Below are 16,046 nucleotides of genomic sequence, written 5' to 3' on the forward strand. Positions count from 1 at the left end.
TATTATTATTCCCAAACCAGCAGGAGAGCAGCCACGAGGTGCCCATAAATAAATTATTTTAACAAACCAAACAGGGCTGGGCTGCACCCCCCAAGGGCGTGAAGGAAAATAAAACAGGCCAGGGAGGGAGGTGGGAAGGGCCGGACCCGGCGCGCACCGCGGCCGACGGCTGGGCGGCAGCACCCAGAACCGCGTCCGGCGCCCGGTGCCAGCCGCGGTGATGGAAAGGGATGGTCAGAAAGGCCCGCAGAAAGCCGGGGACCGCCAGCCGTCCATGAAGCAGAAAGACAAAAGAGGCAAAGAACCGGACACCCGCCAAACGCGAGCGCAACGGGAGCGGGGAGCGTGCCTGCCCAGCTGCACCCTTCACCGTAACCCCCCCCCCACCGAACGGGGTGGGAACGCAATAGCCAAAAAATAAAAATTCGCTTTGCCACAGGCGAGCTGTGATTCCGTCAGGCCTGTCGCACTGTTTTGTAGCTACGGCTGCTCGACCGCCAAGGCTGCCGACCCAGACCCCAGGCCAGGAGCGAGCGCCCGCTGTCCCGCCGGCGGCCCCCCGCGCTAAGAGGCCGCAGGCTAGCCCGGCGAGGCGGCTGCGGGGCGAGAGGGGAGACAGGGACACGGCAAGACTGCCGGCAGCTCGCGCGGGCGAGCGGGGCGGCGTACGGAGAGCCGCCGCTTCGGCCGGGCCTGCCCCGAGCCCCGGGCCTGGCACCCCTCGGTGTCGACGGCAGAGCGCGAGGTTGGCTCGCCAGCGCGAGGCGCGAACCGTCACACGAGACCAAAACCACGGCAGAGGTCTCGGAGTGACACCCGAGCGGCGGTCCCATTCCTACGTCCGCCTCCCTCCACCATCCCAGGTCCAACCCGCTGGAAGACGACCCTCTCGCCAAGGACGCCCGTGTCGGGCACAAGGGCTCAACCTCCGCTGGCGATGCAGTACAAAGTTCCCGTGCTGCCTTGGGAAGCCCAGGCCCCGGTATCTGGCCGCTAAGAAAATGCTTCTGCTCCACATGCAATTTCACACATCATTGCATAGGTCTTGTGATTCTCCTGCTAGAGCCGTGCTTTGCCGTCGGAGAAACGCTTGTGCCTCGGCAGAAAAATTCAACTGGATTTTCTCCGTGGATTACCGACTCCGAATTTCAGGCTACATACTCGAAAAACTAAGCTACTTACTGCCCAGCAGAGCTAACGCAGCAGCTTGAGAGAGGCCTGTGTTAATGCAGGCACAGAACTAACTTCTTTCTCAATATTGAAAGTAAAGTAGAACTTTTTAATAGGATTGCTGCTTGAACTTTACAGTTCTTTGCAAGATCAAGGCAAATGACATCATCTCCATAACCGAGACCCCTGGTTCTGAAATTTTAAAGGTCACGGTCAATACATGTATTTTTTGGAGAGAAAAAAAAAAAAAAAAGACAAAAAAGACAAGACTTCTGAGAAAATACGCAACCTAACGTTGTGGCAAGTTACGGAGAAAGCTATTACAAATGAAAGGGACTAGAGAACCACAATCATTTTCTCTTTCTGCCCTAGCTCTTCTCCTCCTTGCTTTGGCACTTATCCTCCACAGAATGAATTTCTCGCTCTTCGGCAACAGCAAAAAGAAAAATATTTTGATAATATTTTGAGAATTCGATTATAAACCCACAAAGCCACAAAAACTGGCAAAGGACCTAGAAGGTGTAACACTTGAAACTGCCAATTCATTTATTTAACTGAGTGGATTTCAGATAGTTTCCTTTTACCAGTCAAACAGTGACTTGGGGTTAGCCCCGCTGGGGATTGAGTCGTTACAAGGCCGCATGTCACCGGTAAAAAAAAACTCAAAGCGCCTCTGCTCCAGCGTGGGGCATCCGGCTCCGAGCAAGGCACCGTCCCGTCCCGGATGAGCGCGAAGCTTTTGCTCGGGACTTCCAAGAGCACCAACGTGCTGTGCAGGCAGGCGCCTGGCCGAGCTGCTGGGAGAGCAGCTCCAGAGCCCAAAAGGGATGAGATTTTGGTCGGTAGCCCATGCGCAAGCCCGGGAAGGCCCCTGCGTCACACCGATATCCAGGACCTCTAGCACCGTCCCGGAGGCAGACGCATCTGCCATCCCTCGCCTTCGTGAGGAGGCTACGGACCATCGCAGGGCACGGCGACTCTCCACACTTCCTTTTCAAAGAGTGCCACCGAGCAAAGAGAATTAATGATTTACTAGGCAAAAAAAAAAAAAGAAAAGAGGAAGCTCGGTGATTAGGGCAGTCAACCCAGGAGAAGGGAAACCTGGGGTCTAGTTGCAGGTCCAAGAAGCATTTATTCATTTGGCTGCAGACAGCCACCTGAGAAAACACATCAGACAGTGGGAATTAGACACCCCGGTTCTTCCTCCTCCACCAAACGAAATCTCACCCCTGCAGAAGGACGAGGACAGCTCGGCAAAACCAGCAGCCATCTGGCAGGTGAAGCCTCCTGAGATGTCGGAGATGCGGGTGTACACCCCCCTGCCAGGCTGGAGAAAGTCTCGTTGGCAAACCTCTCGTTACCTCGGGAGAGGCCTTAACCAAGGAGCCGCCAGGAAAAGCGGGGGCTTCTCCCCGGCCGTGGTTGCGCATGAGGATGGCACGTGAGTGACAGCAGCCGAGCCAGAGGATGCCTGCCGGCTTCAGGACACGGAGGTTCTTGGGAACGGTGTCCCCCGCAGCGTGCCGAGCGGCTCCCCTCTCTCAAGGCAGGAGCAGCTCCCGGCTGGCTTGGGTGAGGAACGGTGGGAAGCCAGCGACTTCTGACACCATCCTGGCTAGGTGGGCACTGAGAGGATGCAAGCGCTTACGTTCCACCTAAGGTCCACTTCAGACGTCTAAATCCTTCCTCCTCTCTGGCCTTAACTCTCAAACAGAATAAAGAGCCGCAATAAAAGAACAGAATCGGATGAAAACACGTGACCATCACATGCCTGGTTCAAATGTAAATATTGTCATTTAAAATGATGCTTTCTTGGCTGAATTTTCAACATGATGCTGCTTCTCTCACCTGGGCTTCTTTATATTTTTATGTCAAAAACGTACTTGTCTACACGTATATGACGGTGCCTCTGTCTCCTTCTATAGTTCTCATGCTCTTGCTTTTTCTTGAACAGCTCGGGGAGGAAGCCGAATGTTGGACTAGAAGCCCCCAGAGCTGAGCACGGCTCCCATGTACATCATGTTGTGTGCCCGAAGAGGTCACCCATCACTGCAAGACAAACACTGTTATTTCCCCCTGCACCAGCTGCATCACTTCAATGTTCCCTAAGTCAAAAGTCACCAAGTGCAGCAGCCCACTGCCAAGCCAGTTCTGCTGCAGCTCAAACACCAGGCTCTAAAAAAATGAAGCCATTACATTGTCAATCAGAAAGCATACGTTATACCAAGTACCACAAAATTGCAGAGATGAGCTGGTTCTCCTCTTATTTCTTTTGTAACACAATTAAGATGTTATCAGGCCAAAGTACAATATTGCGGTATCCTGGCCTACTTGAAAATCTTTGAAAGCTGCATTTATTTGCCACCAGAACCACAAGCTAATAATACAGCCTCCGTGCAGGCAGTCCCCATCTGTCGCTTCTTCTAAGTTTCGAACAAACCCATGATGCTGTGTATTGTAAGGGTATTAACAATCCCCAGACACCATTAATGGCAATGTCTAGTGCTTAAAATATATACTCCACCAGCTCCACCCCTTCCAACCTGCCCTTCGATATGATTCTTTCCTTCTTCGTTTTCCTTGCAGTATAAAGAATTTATGTCCTGAAAATACACTGTCAACTCACAGAACCGATTCAAAAGAAACAGATAAATAAGACATTTCAACCAAACTTCAGACCTGCGTGTAGGATGTAAGCCTATACAATAAACTCAAAGCACGCGCTGTCCAACTCACTGTGTAACATATGCTCGTGACTAACTCCTATGCTCTCTTCTCTACTACTACACATCCTCTAATAAACTCACTGCTCCGCAACACAACGTGAAGGAGGAGAAGGCTACAACAGCCGGCGCTCCCACCTGTTGCAGGAGCCTGCATGACAGACAGACCTTGCAGGCAGCTGTGCTGAGGTCCTACAAAGCATCACAACCTACAAGGTGATCAGCTACTTTGGAAGAGCCATTTACGACGCTTTAATAAGGTTCGTACGTGGGGTATGGTGCAAGTGCCAAGTTGAAGACCAACTGCATGTATTAAAGCATCTTTTTTCACTGACAGATCCTGAAAGCTAGGAAAAGAAAAAAAGAAAAATCTGCCTTCCCATGCCATCCTTGATTCTTCTGTCTGAAGACAGGATCCCAAAAACTGTGTTTGTAACTTCATGTTAGTCTTTTGCTCTTCGTAACCAGCTAGAAGGTGTTGGCTGTGTTTAATAATCCCGTGGCTCAAAGGTACCAGCCATTTACCAGACAGGCAAAAGCCACCTTGGAGTAATATTTTGCACATCTTCTTCCATGTGTACATTACAAATAACACGTGGCAGTAAATGGCATCACATGCATCCAAACTCTGGAGCTTTTGTTTATAGGAAACCTCAATAAACAATGAAACGGCTATCGATAAGAAGCATCTTTTCCTTTTAAAGGCAGTCGGTGTTTATAGTCCGAGTTTTGTGTATTTCTAACTGTCGAGAAGCAGCCCCAGCACTCGTCTTATCTGGCCAATCACGCCTGGTAACACCTGTCTTTTCACATTCTTAGTTTTATTCATTATTTATGCTTCTCTTTACACAATACACTCACAGGACAATACATCTCCAGCATGCTTACAGATTTGATCCAAAGCTCACTGGAGTCAACAGAATGACTTCACTGGCTCTGGAGCGAACCGAGGGCCCCAGCTCCACAAACGGGCTTCCAGCCTGAGGAGGGACTTACGCACAAGTTAGGCATCCCAGCCCAGAAGTGCAATCACAAAATCCCTAACCCTTTAGCTGCTTGTCTTTTAAGCAGCCAAGGTCTCCAAAAGCCTGAATGGTTTGCAGATTTTTTTTCTCCCCAGTTACGTGTTTCATGAAAAAAAAAAAAAAAAGCCACCGACAAACCCTCTGTAGTCATCTGTGAAAGAGGGGATCAGGGGATAGGTCTCCCTCTCCCAAGTGTGGTCCCAACCACTAAGCACTGGAGTAATTTTATGTATGTGTGTGTATATATGTGTGTGTGTGTCTGTATACATATGCATATTTGTACATACATATGCATATATGTATATCAATACACAGACACACATACACACATGTACGCACACACATTTTTTGCTCCCCCTTCTGGCCCCATGAATCTTGAATTTTTTTTCTTCTTGGTGGAAGCAGGGGAGAGCAGGAGAACGATCCTGCCTCCAACATGACTTGTAGCCAGGGATCTGCGGCACTCCTCTGGGAGGTGCGCAGCGTGGATTCCGGCTGAGAAAAGGGCCCCAGAGCCTTACTCCCTCCGTTATGGCTGCATGTAGATGTCCTCTGGATCCCTGAACACGTACACCCTTTAGTCAGGCGGTTTCAGCAGCGGGAAGGCAGCATCTTCATTTTTTAAGAGACGGTCAATGCGGGTGGCACGTTACTTAGCCTAACACTGACTTAGCAAGAGACCCAATGCTAAAAATTCCATACCGCAATGCTTCACAAACACCAGGCTTGCCAATCATGTTAACTGGGAAACATACACTGTATTTTACATTCCTTCACACACGCCTCTTAAAGGTGTGCTGTGTAATTGAGTCAGCTCTCTGTATTTCACAGGGGACTGGACCTGAAACTGCCAGTGTCCGCCCAGCTGACCTCCATTTCTAGGTGACTTAGAGGAGCTCTCAGCCCATACGTAAAGCTTCTTCTTCAGTATAACTTTTGCCATTTACTCCTCCAACGCATTAATGCCATAAGCTTCACACATACAACAAGTTTGGGTTGCGGGAGAACGGCTGGGACCGCATTTTGTTACAGTATGTCAATTAATACAGGAAAAAAGGAAAGAAATACCCTTCCAATTTCAATGCAGTTATGTATTGTGGAAAGAGAGCGAGAGAAAAAGGAAAAGGCTTTTGATTGACTACCAGTGTAAAAGCTGTCCGTTTTTCCACGAGTGGAACTCTTTCCTTTCTGGACGATGCTGAAGCCAACCCTGGCCAGAGGTGATCTCTACCCCCGAAACACAGTCACCCATCGGATCACGACAAACACTCATTTTCCAGAACAATCCCGCAGACACGGCTCCCCGCACCTTTGTTTCATCCTGAGACAAAGGCAGACTTTCCACACTAGACACGTCCGATACCATAAACCCCGACTCCCGTCGCCGCCGCAGCTGTAGACGCTGGCACCGCAGCCCACCTGCCCGCCCGTACCACCGGGATCCCGTGTTCGTCGTGCACAGACGCACACGCACGCCACGTCCACCTGCCCGCCCGTACCACCGTGCGCGCACACACACACCGGGCACCTCTGCTGCCCCTTCCCAGCCCGCTGCCTTGGCCAGGGCTGGTGCTGCCGGCAGGCGAGGGTGGACGGGGGTGGGAGAGCGGAGAGCGCTGATGGAGAAGGTGCCTTGCTCGGCCTTTTCGCTCCCCAGCTGTAGCTGCTGCCCCCATCCCAAACCGCTCCACCGTACCCCCGCGACGGGGTGGAACTCGACAGCCGGCAAAAGGCCCGCGCTGCTTCGGCGCAGAAACGTTTCACCCCCCGCCGTGACGCGAACGCATCCGCCCCCCCTCCGGGTGCTGCCCACCCCGGAGCCCCCCCGGCCGCGGGCCAGAGGCGGGAGAGGGAAGGAGCAATGGGGGGGACGTACCCAGCCTCCGTTGTCCTGGATCCAGTTGTGCAGGTGCCGGTTCAGGTACTCGGTCATCCAGGCGGCGATGCTGTCTACGAGGGGAGACATCTCCCGGTTGACGCTCTCCACGCACATCACGCCGCCGAACTCGAAGAAGGCCACGATCCTGCCCCAGTTGACGCCGTCTCGGAAGAGCTCCTCCACCACCGCCACGAAGCGGCCCCTGGCCGTGAAGGGCGTCAGGTGCAGCTGGCCGGACATTTGGGCGAAGTCCCTCTGGTAGCGGCGGGAGAACTCGTCGCCCGCCTGGCGCAGGGCGAGGTGGACGACCTGGGGCGCGGGGGGCAGCCCCTCGGCCGGGGGCGCGTGGCTAGCAGCAGCCGAGCCAGGGGGCTCGGGGTGCGGAGACACCAGCCCAGTGTGATCAGAGGAAGTCCCAGCAGCAGCAGCAGCAGCAGCGGCGGCGGCAACCGCAGCAGCAGCAGCAGCAGGAGGAGAGAGACCCGGAGGCAGGGGTGCCCTGTCCTCGGCGGCAGCCCAGTCGTATCCCCTCTGCGAGAGTTTATAGTGGATGTACTTCAGCACTATCTCCCGGTTATCGTAGCCTCTTCTCCCCGGATGAGCCATAATTCCCAAGAGGAAGCAGCAAGAGGAAGGGAGAGAGGAAGAAGAGGAGCAGGATGAACCCAAAAAAGTAAAGCAGCCAATAATAATAAAATTAATAACACCAAAAATTATAATCCAGTTACTGTATCGGGCACGGTTTCATTCATGGTGGTGTGGGGGAGTTCTCAGGGTCTCGGAGGTACTTTTGTCTTCTCAGTGTTTCCTCCTCGGTTTGAGATGCACGGTATAAATAGGGATTAAAATGCTGTAAATACTTTACTTCCAGGTGCACATTTATTACTTATTATAAATTTACGTTAGGACCATTTCCTCCTCGGTGTTGAAATACATCTTAAAAAATATTATACCGATTCAAAATCAGGTGCATTTTCCCCTAGGTGCTGAACTACCACGGACACGACGGAGCGGACGAACACACACCGTAAAAACTGCAATTCAATACGACTTGCTAAACAGCCTTGGATGAACGTTAATCCAACGCACTTTAAGCTAGGAACCTCACCACTGCTTTTTTTTTTTTTTTTTTTTTGTTAAGTTACACAAACTAAATTTCCTCTGTAAAGTACTTACTTGGACTATAAATATGTTCCTCTGTCAAGTTTCCTCTAAAAAAAAAAATAGCAACAACAAAACCCAAACATCAGAAGTCTTCAGAAACGTTAAGTTCTGGCCGCTTTGATGCTTCAAGTCACCAAGGGGGTGGGAAAGGGACAAAAAAAAAAGTATCTCTACGATTTCAAATGTTTTTTCCCAGACTCCTGTTTAACAGACATCTCCAAAGATGTGTCAAAGCTCAGAAAATCCCGCCTCGCAGCCCGGGAAGGCGAACAACCCCAAAGAGACGGAAAATCCTGGAGACCAGATGAACCACATTTGAATCCAAGCTCTCGCAGAAGTGCTCCGTTTTTCCCTCCAGTGCAACGTACAGACATATGCATTTACGTAGTTTCATTCAGACACCGATCGCAGGAGCCCGGTGCTTCCACACACACGCACGCACACACCAAAAAAAAAAAAAAAAAAAATTAAAAAAACCCCATACGCATTTAGGAAATTAATTCTGTTTCACGAGCAAGAGCGTCAAAAAAATGAATGCAGAAATAAAAATAAAGACGGCAAATTGCGTTTGACGGTGGCTCCGGGGAGAAATGCCATTTCCCGAGCAGCTTTGTATCGGAGGAGGAAGAGCCCCCGGCGCTGCCGAGGAGGGGCGCGGACGGGGCGTGTGTGCGGTGTGACCGGTGCCGATGGGGACCGCGGCCGCTGCCCGCCCGCCCGCCCGCCCGCGCAGCCCCGCGCACCCCGCCGGCTCCGGGCGGCTCCTCCGGGCGCTGCTGCTGCTGCTGCCGCCGGCGGCGGCGGCTCCGGGCGGCGGCTCCGAGCAGCGGCGGCGGCGGCGGCGGGCGGGGAGCTCTCCCGGCGGCGGCGGGGAGCGGAGCGGAGCGGCGGGGGCGGGGAGAGGCGGGGAGGAGCGGAGCCCGAGGGGGAGGCTCCGGCTCCGGCTCCGGCTCCGGCCCCGCGCGGCGCAGCCGGGCGCGGTGGTTTCCTAGAGTTCCGCCTCACGCTTCATTCAAGAAAAGGGGGAAATGGGGAGGGGAGGGGGAAATGGGGAGGGGAGGGGAGGGGGGGAATACTAAAAAAAAAAAAAAAAAAAAAAAGGCGGCGGGGGGAGGCGAGCAGCCCCGCGCAGCCCGGGCCCGCCCTCCATCGCGGCGCGGGCCTGGGGCCGGCGGCGGGGCGGAGCGGCGCGGAGCGGAGCGGCGCGGAGGGGCGGCACCGGGGCCGCGGGTGGTGCTGGCGGAGCGGACCGCGCCCGCCGCCGCCGCCGCCGCGGAGGAAGCGGGCGGGCGGGCAGGGAGCGGGGAGGGTTGGCTGCGGGGGAGCGCCCCGCTCCGCGCCTCTGCCGCCCCGCGCCGGAGGGGTGAGGCTGCTGCAGCTGCGTGGATTTGTTTTTTAAAAAAAAAAATAAAAAAAAAAAAAATTGGGGAGTGGGGAGAAAAAGCCGAAGCACCTTTTTTAAAAAGACAAGTGGCCCGATGGAGGCGGGCAGGGGCTCCAGGCGGGGTGGGTCGGGGTCTGCACCGGCAGCGGCCCCTGCGCGGCCGCGGAGCCCGTGCGGGGCCGCGCCTCGGCGGGTGGTGCCGTGTCCCCCCCCCGGCGGTGCGGGGTCCCGCACACCTGCTCCACACAGGCCGCCCGGCCGGTTTTCAGGCGTGCCCGTGGGACAGGCAGGGAGCTGGAGTTTAGGACTTTTTGCAGAAACGGGACTGGGATTTGCCCCTGCGCCCGGCCTGAAGGTTTTCTTGTAGACTTGAAGAGGGGGGAACCGAACTGTTGGGAGATTAGATTAATCTGGAGCTTGACCAAAGAAGCAGAGTTGACCTTCCAAGTAGGTTAAACCCACAGCGCTGGGAAACGGTGATGGCTCTGCCCCCCCTCCTACCCCGAGAAGCAGCCCCAGGGCAGGACGAGTGATGCTGGGACAGCCCCAGTGAAACGGGGAGCCAGCCCCGGGTGAAGCCAAGTGAGACGGGAGCAGGAGGGACCGGGCACCTTTCGCTGCTTAATATGAGAGGGCGAAAGAGATGTTTGATACATTCTGCCGATTTTTGGCAATACGAGCGTGACTGGGATGATAATCTCATATATAAACTACGCCGAACCTAAAAGCAATAAACCGCCTACATAAAGCTGCGCCGGTGAGTTTGTTTTAACAAGGGGACGCAGGGAATGGCTGCGCGCTGCCCTCCAAGCCTCCATCTTCGGGGTCAGCTCCCCTCCTTGAGGAAGACGCGCTGGAGCGGGGAAGGGCGACCACCTTTCGCTCCATCCAGAAGAAGGGGAGCTCCTGGCATCCAAACGGGGAGGATTCTCCACGCGCCCACGGAGCTCGCTGGTGCCCCGGCTGATCCGGGGAGTTGTTTCGAGGCCGTCCCGAGGAATTTGTCTCCGGCGCGTACAAACACCAGCACCTTTCCAGGTACCCAAAGAGGCGTTCAGGATGTTTAATGCTCCTGGGGAAGGCGCTCGTACTTAGTGCCAGCATTTTCCACCTCCCTGCCGGCAGCTCTCCTCTCTCCTCCCCGGCGGGGGGGGCCGAGCAGACGCAGCCCCCGAACGGAGGGATGCTGCGGCTGGCCGAGGCCCCGGGCGGAGCGGTGCGGAGCGGTGCGGAGCGGTGCGGGGGCCGGCGGTGCCGTTCCCCGCCGTCAGCCCTTCCCCGGCGGGCGGCTGTTGCCACCCAGCGGCCGCTGCTCGCCCCGGGCGCGGCAGCCGGGACCCCCCCCCCCGGCCCGGCCCGGCCCGGCCCTGCAGGCTGGAGGGAGGCAGGGGCTCACCCACGCCTGGGGAATTCGGGGAGTAAGCCCCCGCTCCGCCTCGTATTCCCTCCCGCCTGCTGGTGTTTGAAACGGGGCGGGTTGGGGTCGGTTGCGTTGTCGGGGGTCGAGAGGGACAGAGGTTGCAGGACAGCAGGTGAAACGGGGTCCAAAGACGACGGGCGATGCTCTCCGTGGCCGTGGGCTGAGGGCTGTAGCCCACCAGGGCACGCGTGTAATTCGGGGTACGGTTACGTGCCGGAGCGCAAACACGCCTCATCTCCGTCTGTATAAAAGACTTCGGAAAGTAAGGCGTTTGCAATGAGCTGAGGGATTGCTTCGGATGGCAGAAATGTAGACGAGGGATCTGTCAACCGAGTAAAATCACTGCCTTTATATTCTTGCACCAAAAGAGAAAGAAGAGGTCTCTGAATACAGAAAGTAACCTGACATTTCCACGTAACATGCAATGGTTTAAATGGAGCGAGTGATACAGAAAATCAGAACAGCCATAACCGACCAGGCTGCTGATTCAGTCTGTCCCTGTGCTAGTGACTGAATCTAATGTAGTTGGTCCCGCAACTGAAAATACATCAGACACAGATGTTAAGTAACACAGAAAAAACTGTCTGGGTAAGCTGCAAAACAATGTCATAGCAGGATCGGTTTTAAAGCCCAGAGGATACATCAGTGTGGGAGTGATGCAGAAAACAAAGATGCATATAAAATCAATGGGCTTTTGTAAGGAGCAATTGAAAATATCACTGAATTTGCTTAGGGTTTTTAAATGTATCTTGTATGCAGAAATGGAAGTAAGACCAACTAAACGAACAGAGTGTACTGAGGGCATATAATCCGTACAATAAAATAGTTTCAGAATTCATAACTGATTTGTGATAGAAACGGATACAGCAAAACTTTGAGATACTCTGTTTGGAATGGATTTAGTAATGATGCTTTTTCCCCACCAGCTCTACATTCAGCACTTCGCCATAGGAATGATAGATCCCAGCGTCTTTAAAAGTTTAATAGGAAAATAGTGGTCATGGTTCAGAAGAAAGCTTGCTAATACCAAACACAGCTGAGCCTGTACCAAAAAAAATTAAAAACACAAGGGAAAATCCTCGGAACTGTTTGCTTTAAGCAAGGGTATCAGGGATGAGTCATGGGAAACAAAAACCGTGCCTTGAAGAATGACAAATTGGGACTCTGTAAAAAAGCAAAACAAAATTATGTGCATTTAAACAGTCTTTCTTGTTCTTAACTTAATGTGTCAAATGCATTGCATCTGACCTGCATTTATGGCTGTAATTGAAGGGAGCGGCACCTTAAAACCAATTATAATGCTACCTGAGCGGGTGATGAGCATCTATTAAAGTGTCACAAGTTTGCGCCACAGTACTGCTTTTTACCTTGCTTGTTTTTTTGAGCTCAGCAGGATAAAACAAGTTAAAAAGACATTCAAAATAAGGGCAATATGTTTTTGGGGGGGGCAGACAGAAGAAACTGGCAAGAGAGGCTCAGGATTTATCAAGGAACATGGAATAAGTGCATAAAGTCAGCTAAGAAATCATTATGGTGCTTTTAGGTAGCAGAATAACATGCTGACTGCTCAAGATCCGATACCGCAAATCCTTCACACACACATTTACCTTTGTGTGAGCTGGCCCACCAAACTTTATCAGCCTAATAAGAAGAATTAGCTGTATAAAGGATTGGATCTCTGTTCGGAATACAAACAGAAGCTCATGTGAAAAAGCTTTCCTTGACAATTAGAGAGGCAGGAGCATTGATAGCGGGCATCAGTCAGGTCTGGCAGCGTAAAGGACAGACTGTTTTCTTGAGATGCCTTTCTTATCCATGCTTGGGCCACTGACCAAACAGGCCAGGTCCTGCAAAGCCTGCTGTTTCTTTGATAGCTTCCCAGATGCCTGATGTACAGTAGGTGTGTTATTAACAAACAATCTAGAAGTTTGTAATGCCTGGCAATGCTGAACTTCCCGACTATCTGAAAGTGGACACCTTTTCCCTGTACCTTTGTATTAACATCAACAGCATTTCAACAGCAATCCTGGTTCCTGGTGACCTGCCCACCCTTTGATTTCCTTGGCTCACGAGCAGGCAGGTTGGAGAGAAGCAAGCGATTGTTTAAAGCCCTGCCTGAGCAGGCATGAAACAAGCAGGGTGTACATTTACACCGTGTGACAGCACTCAAAAGTCAGCAAGGACATTGCCACACTTTTTGCTGAATATCTGCAGAGATTTTCTATTCTAGAACAAATCAAAACAGCAACAAAAAACCCCGCAACAAAACCCCCGAGTAACCTAAAAGTAGTATTTAGAGTGGTTCAGGTAAGTACAATTATGACAACTGAAGAGGTGCTTTGCCTTACGATGTTCTAGCACAGCTTAAATACTGGTTTTACTGAGAAAGTCCACTTAAGATTGTGCCCACGGGTGGGGAATTTGCACGCATGCAAATTAGCAGGCTGCTCCTCACACAGCCAATAGCTCTGTAAATGCCAGTGGCACTGTAAATGCTTGTTGGTGCTAAGTCCAGGGAGGCATTTGACTGTGCCACCCACGGCCGTGCTTCCCTCTGTTCAAGGCATTCAGTGCTTCTCCTTTCCACACCAGCACGTATTTTGCTCTGTGTGCCTTTGTGCTTGCAAGAGCTTTCTAACTTGCCTTGACTAAGAGTAACCACCAACCACAAGACCTTTCATGTTTGTTTCTGTCCGTGAGACCACGGACCTACGGTATCTCTGCCAAGCTGCATAAAATGCCTTGAAAACAACGCTTTTGTAGAGACTTGCATGCGTGCACCTAATTCTCTGCTATCAACTGCACATCACCATTTATTGCCAAGACTGTTTCATCTGTTTTGCTCAACGTATTGCCCAACATTGCTATCAGGCAGCAGGTAGCATCTGTCATACACAATGCTTTAAAAAACAGTTTTCTGCATGTGAAAAGTATAGGGGAAATAGAACCCATGAAGCCTGGATGCATATTTTTCCTAATTTTTAACCAGGACAGCTGCAGGTTAACCTGAACAAACTTCTTCAGAGTGCATTCCTGAAATGGGAGATTGCCTTTCATCCTGCCGGCATTGCAAATGCTACAGGTGTGGAGTGGATCCTTTTTGGCTGGAAGCGCTTGCAGAGCAGAGAATGCTACTGTAAAACGCTTAAAGGGTGCTCAACCTGCAATTATGGTTTATTTCATGGGGCTTAATTGTGCTCATGAGGAAAGGCAGCTGGATAAGATACTCAGATAATACCCTTAGGGTCCAACATAGCAAACAGCTCCTGACTTTCAGACCCCTTTTGCTGTACTCATCTCTCAACCATCTCCACTTCTTGTCAAGATACAGAGGCCCCATGGTTTGGATTGGAAGGAGGCAAAACAACTGCATCCAGCTTAGGAAATCCTTCCTTTTGACATCGCTACTTCACTATGTGGCAATAGGGTCTTGTCCTTACAGTATCTGAGCTGTCTTACCACCTTTCACAAGCTACCAACTTATTCTTGTGACTTGGGCAATGCTGCCTATGCCCTTTCTTTCTTCTTTCTGCTATGGAAAAAGGAATCAGAGACCAACTTCCCAGTTGAAACACCAGAATAGCAAAGGAGACAGTTTCAGCATGGAGGAATAGGAGATGAGAAGAGTCTGCTGGACAAATAGGAACAGTCATCTCTGATCCATAAACTTTTACTAAGCCTGTTAAAATTTCTGAAGGTAAAATGGGGCAAAGCATTTTTTGAGCAAATGCTTTGACATAAAGTCCAACACACCTCATTTTAACTACTTTCTTTGAAGTACCTGTTAGCTTTGAAAAGGATATTCCCCTCAGTTGCAAGTTACCTATAACATTTAAAATTTGTTTTTAGACTTATTTTTATATACATTATTTACAGCTGGTATCTTTACAGATTTAAGACCTAATTTTGGCCAAATGAGTTAATTGTCAGTGCTCGGTAGCATCATTTAGTGTTAGTCGTGTGTATGTTTTGCTTTTGCCCCTTGTGTTTGTTTACATTGCTCTAACAGCACTACTACAGAACAAACTTCATAGAACTCGAAAGGTCTAAAATTAACATGGGGATTCCCCTCCAAGCTGAAAACAAACTTGTTTTCAACTTAGAAAAATAAAATTTCAGATTGGCTTGGTGGTAATTTTACCACAGAAGAGGTTTGGTATTATATTCCTTCATCAAGGTTTCCCCAAACAGCAAACCTTCCCAATCAGCTTTATGAAATGCTTCCCCCCACCCCCCACCCCCATCAAATTAGATATGCATCTTTGGGGTTTAAAAAAAAAAAAAGTATTTGCACTTTCCGCTTCCTTCAGCTCAAGTTTCTGTCTAAAAGCTTAACAGTATTATTTCCCCACCACCACAGACCACCAACAATAGAAGATTAGCACAGTCTTCTTTTTCACCAATTTAGTGCATCGAGGCTGAAAGAAAGGAAATAGGAGAAAGAGGATGGGAGGTGTGGCAAGACAGACACCTCATTTAAAGGTCCCTGGCTCTTGTGAGAATCCCCCCCCCAGTGACAGAGGAAAGGAAATGACTTCATGAGGTTTTACTACCAGCTTTGACAGACAATCAAACACACACCTACTCTTCAAGTGTGCCTGGTACTGGCTGGGCAGGAGAAAAAGAAAATTTAAAAAAAAAAAAAAAATGGAGCTAGCAGATAATTTAGCCTTGTAGCTGAAATCTGATTACAAAAAGGAATGAAGAGCAATCTGCTTTGGCCTGCTACTTTTACTGAAAAGTCAGCAGCTCCAGTTGCAACATGGCTGTCTTCCATTTCAAAACTTCTAATTCTCCAACATTCTAAGATTAACAGCCCCTCAGCTTTAAAAACACATTTTAGACAGCATATACTTTCCTCAATCCATCTTTGATTTTGGTGCTCTGATAACTTAATGTCTTTCTAAAAGACTGAACTTCTGAGATTTTGGATTTACTTTGAGAATAAGTATCTTAGGGCTATTTCTCCCCTACTATTATCTTGGAGCTAGCTATCCACTCAAGCCCTCCTACCACACAGCTGAAACATAATATAGTAATTTCCTACACAGCTGCATGCTCAGTGGTGTTACAGAAAGACAGCTACCATAACTATTACTTCCATTGTTTTCCACTAGGAAGAATAAGAATCACTTGGCTCATCAGGATTCACAAGCACTTCCAGACAGCACAAGCACTAGTTCTATACTGGCAGCACCTCCTGCAATAAAGGCAGATTTTGTCAATTTAATCCCACTTTCACTATTGTTTGATGACACTGGGTCTGCTAACAATATTCAGT

General features: G+C 50.7%; 1 protein-coding gene across 1 annotated transcript in view; it reads right to left on the bottom strand.

Moving 5' to 3' along the window:
- The window catches only part of BCL2 (BCL2 apoptosis regulator), a 95,162-nt gene extending 87,195 nt beyond the window's left edge, over nucleotides 1-7,967 (bottom strand). The window contains exon 1 of the mRNA XM_069808962.1: nucleotides 6,795-7,967. Within this exon, the coding sequence (XP_069665063.1) occupies nucleotides 6,795-7,403 (609 nt within the window). The 5' untranslated portion in view covers nucleotides 7,404-7,967. The remainder of the gene's footprint in view (nucleotides 1-6,794) is intronic.
- Between the last annotated feature and the right edge of the window lie 8,079 nt (nucleotides 7,968-16,046).

This window comes from Haliaeetus albicilla, chromosome 21 (genome assembly GCF_947461875.1).
Source record: "Haliaeetus albicilla chromosome 21, bHalAlb1.1, whole genome shotgun sequence".
Classification (NCBI taxonomy): domain Eukaryota; kingdom Metazoa; phylum Chordata; class Aves; order Accipitriformes; family Accipitridae; genus Haliaeetus; species Haliaeetus albicilla.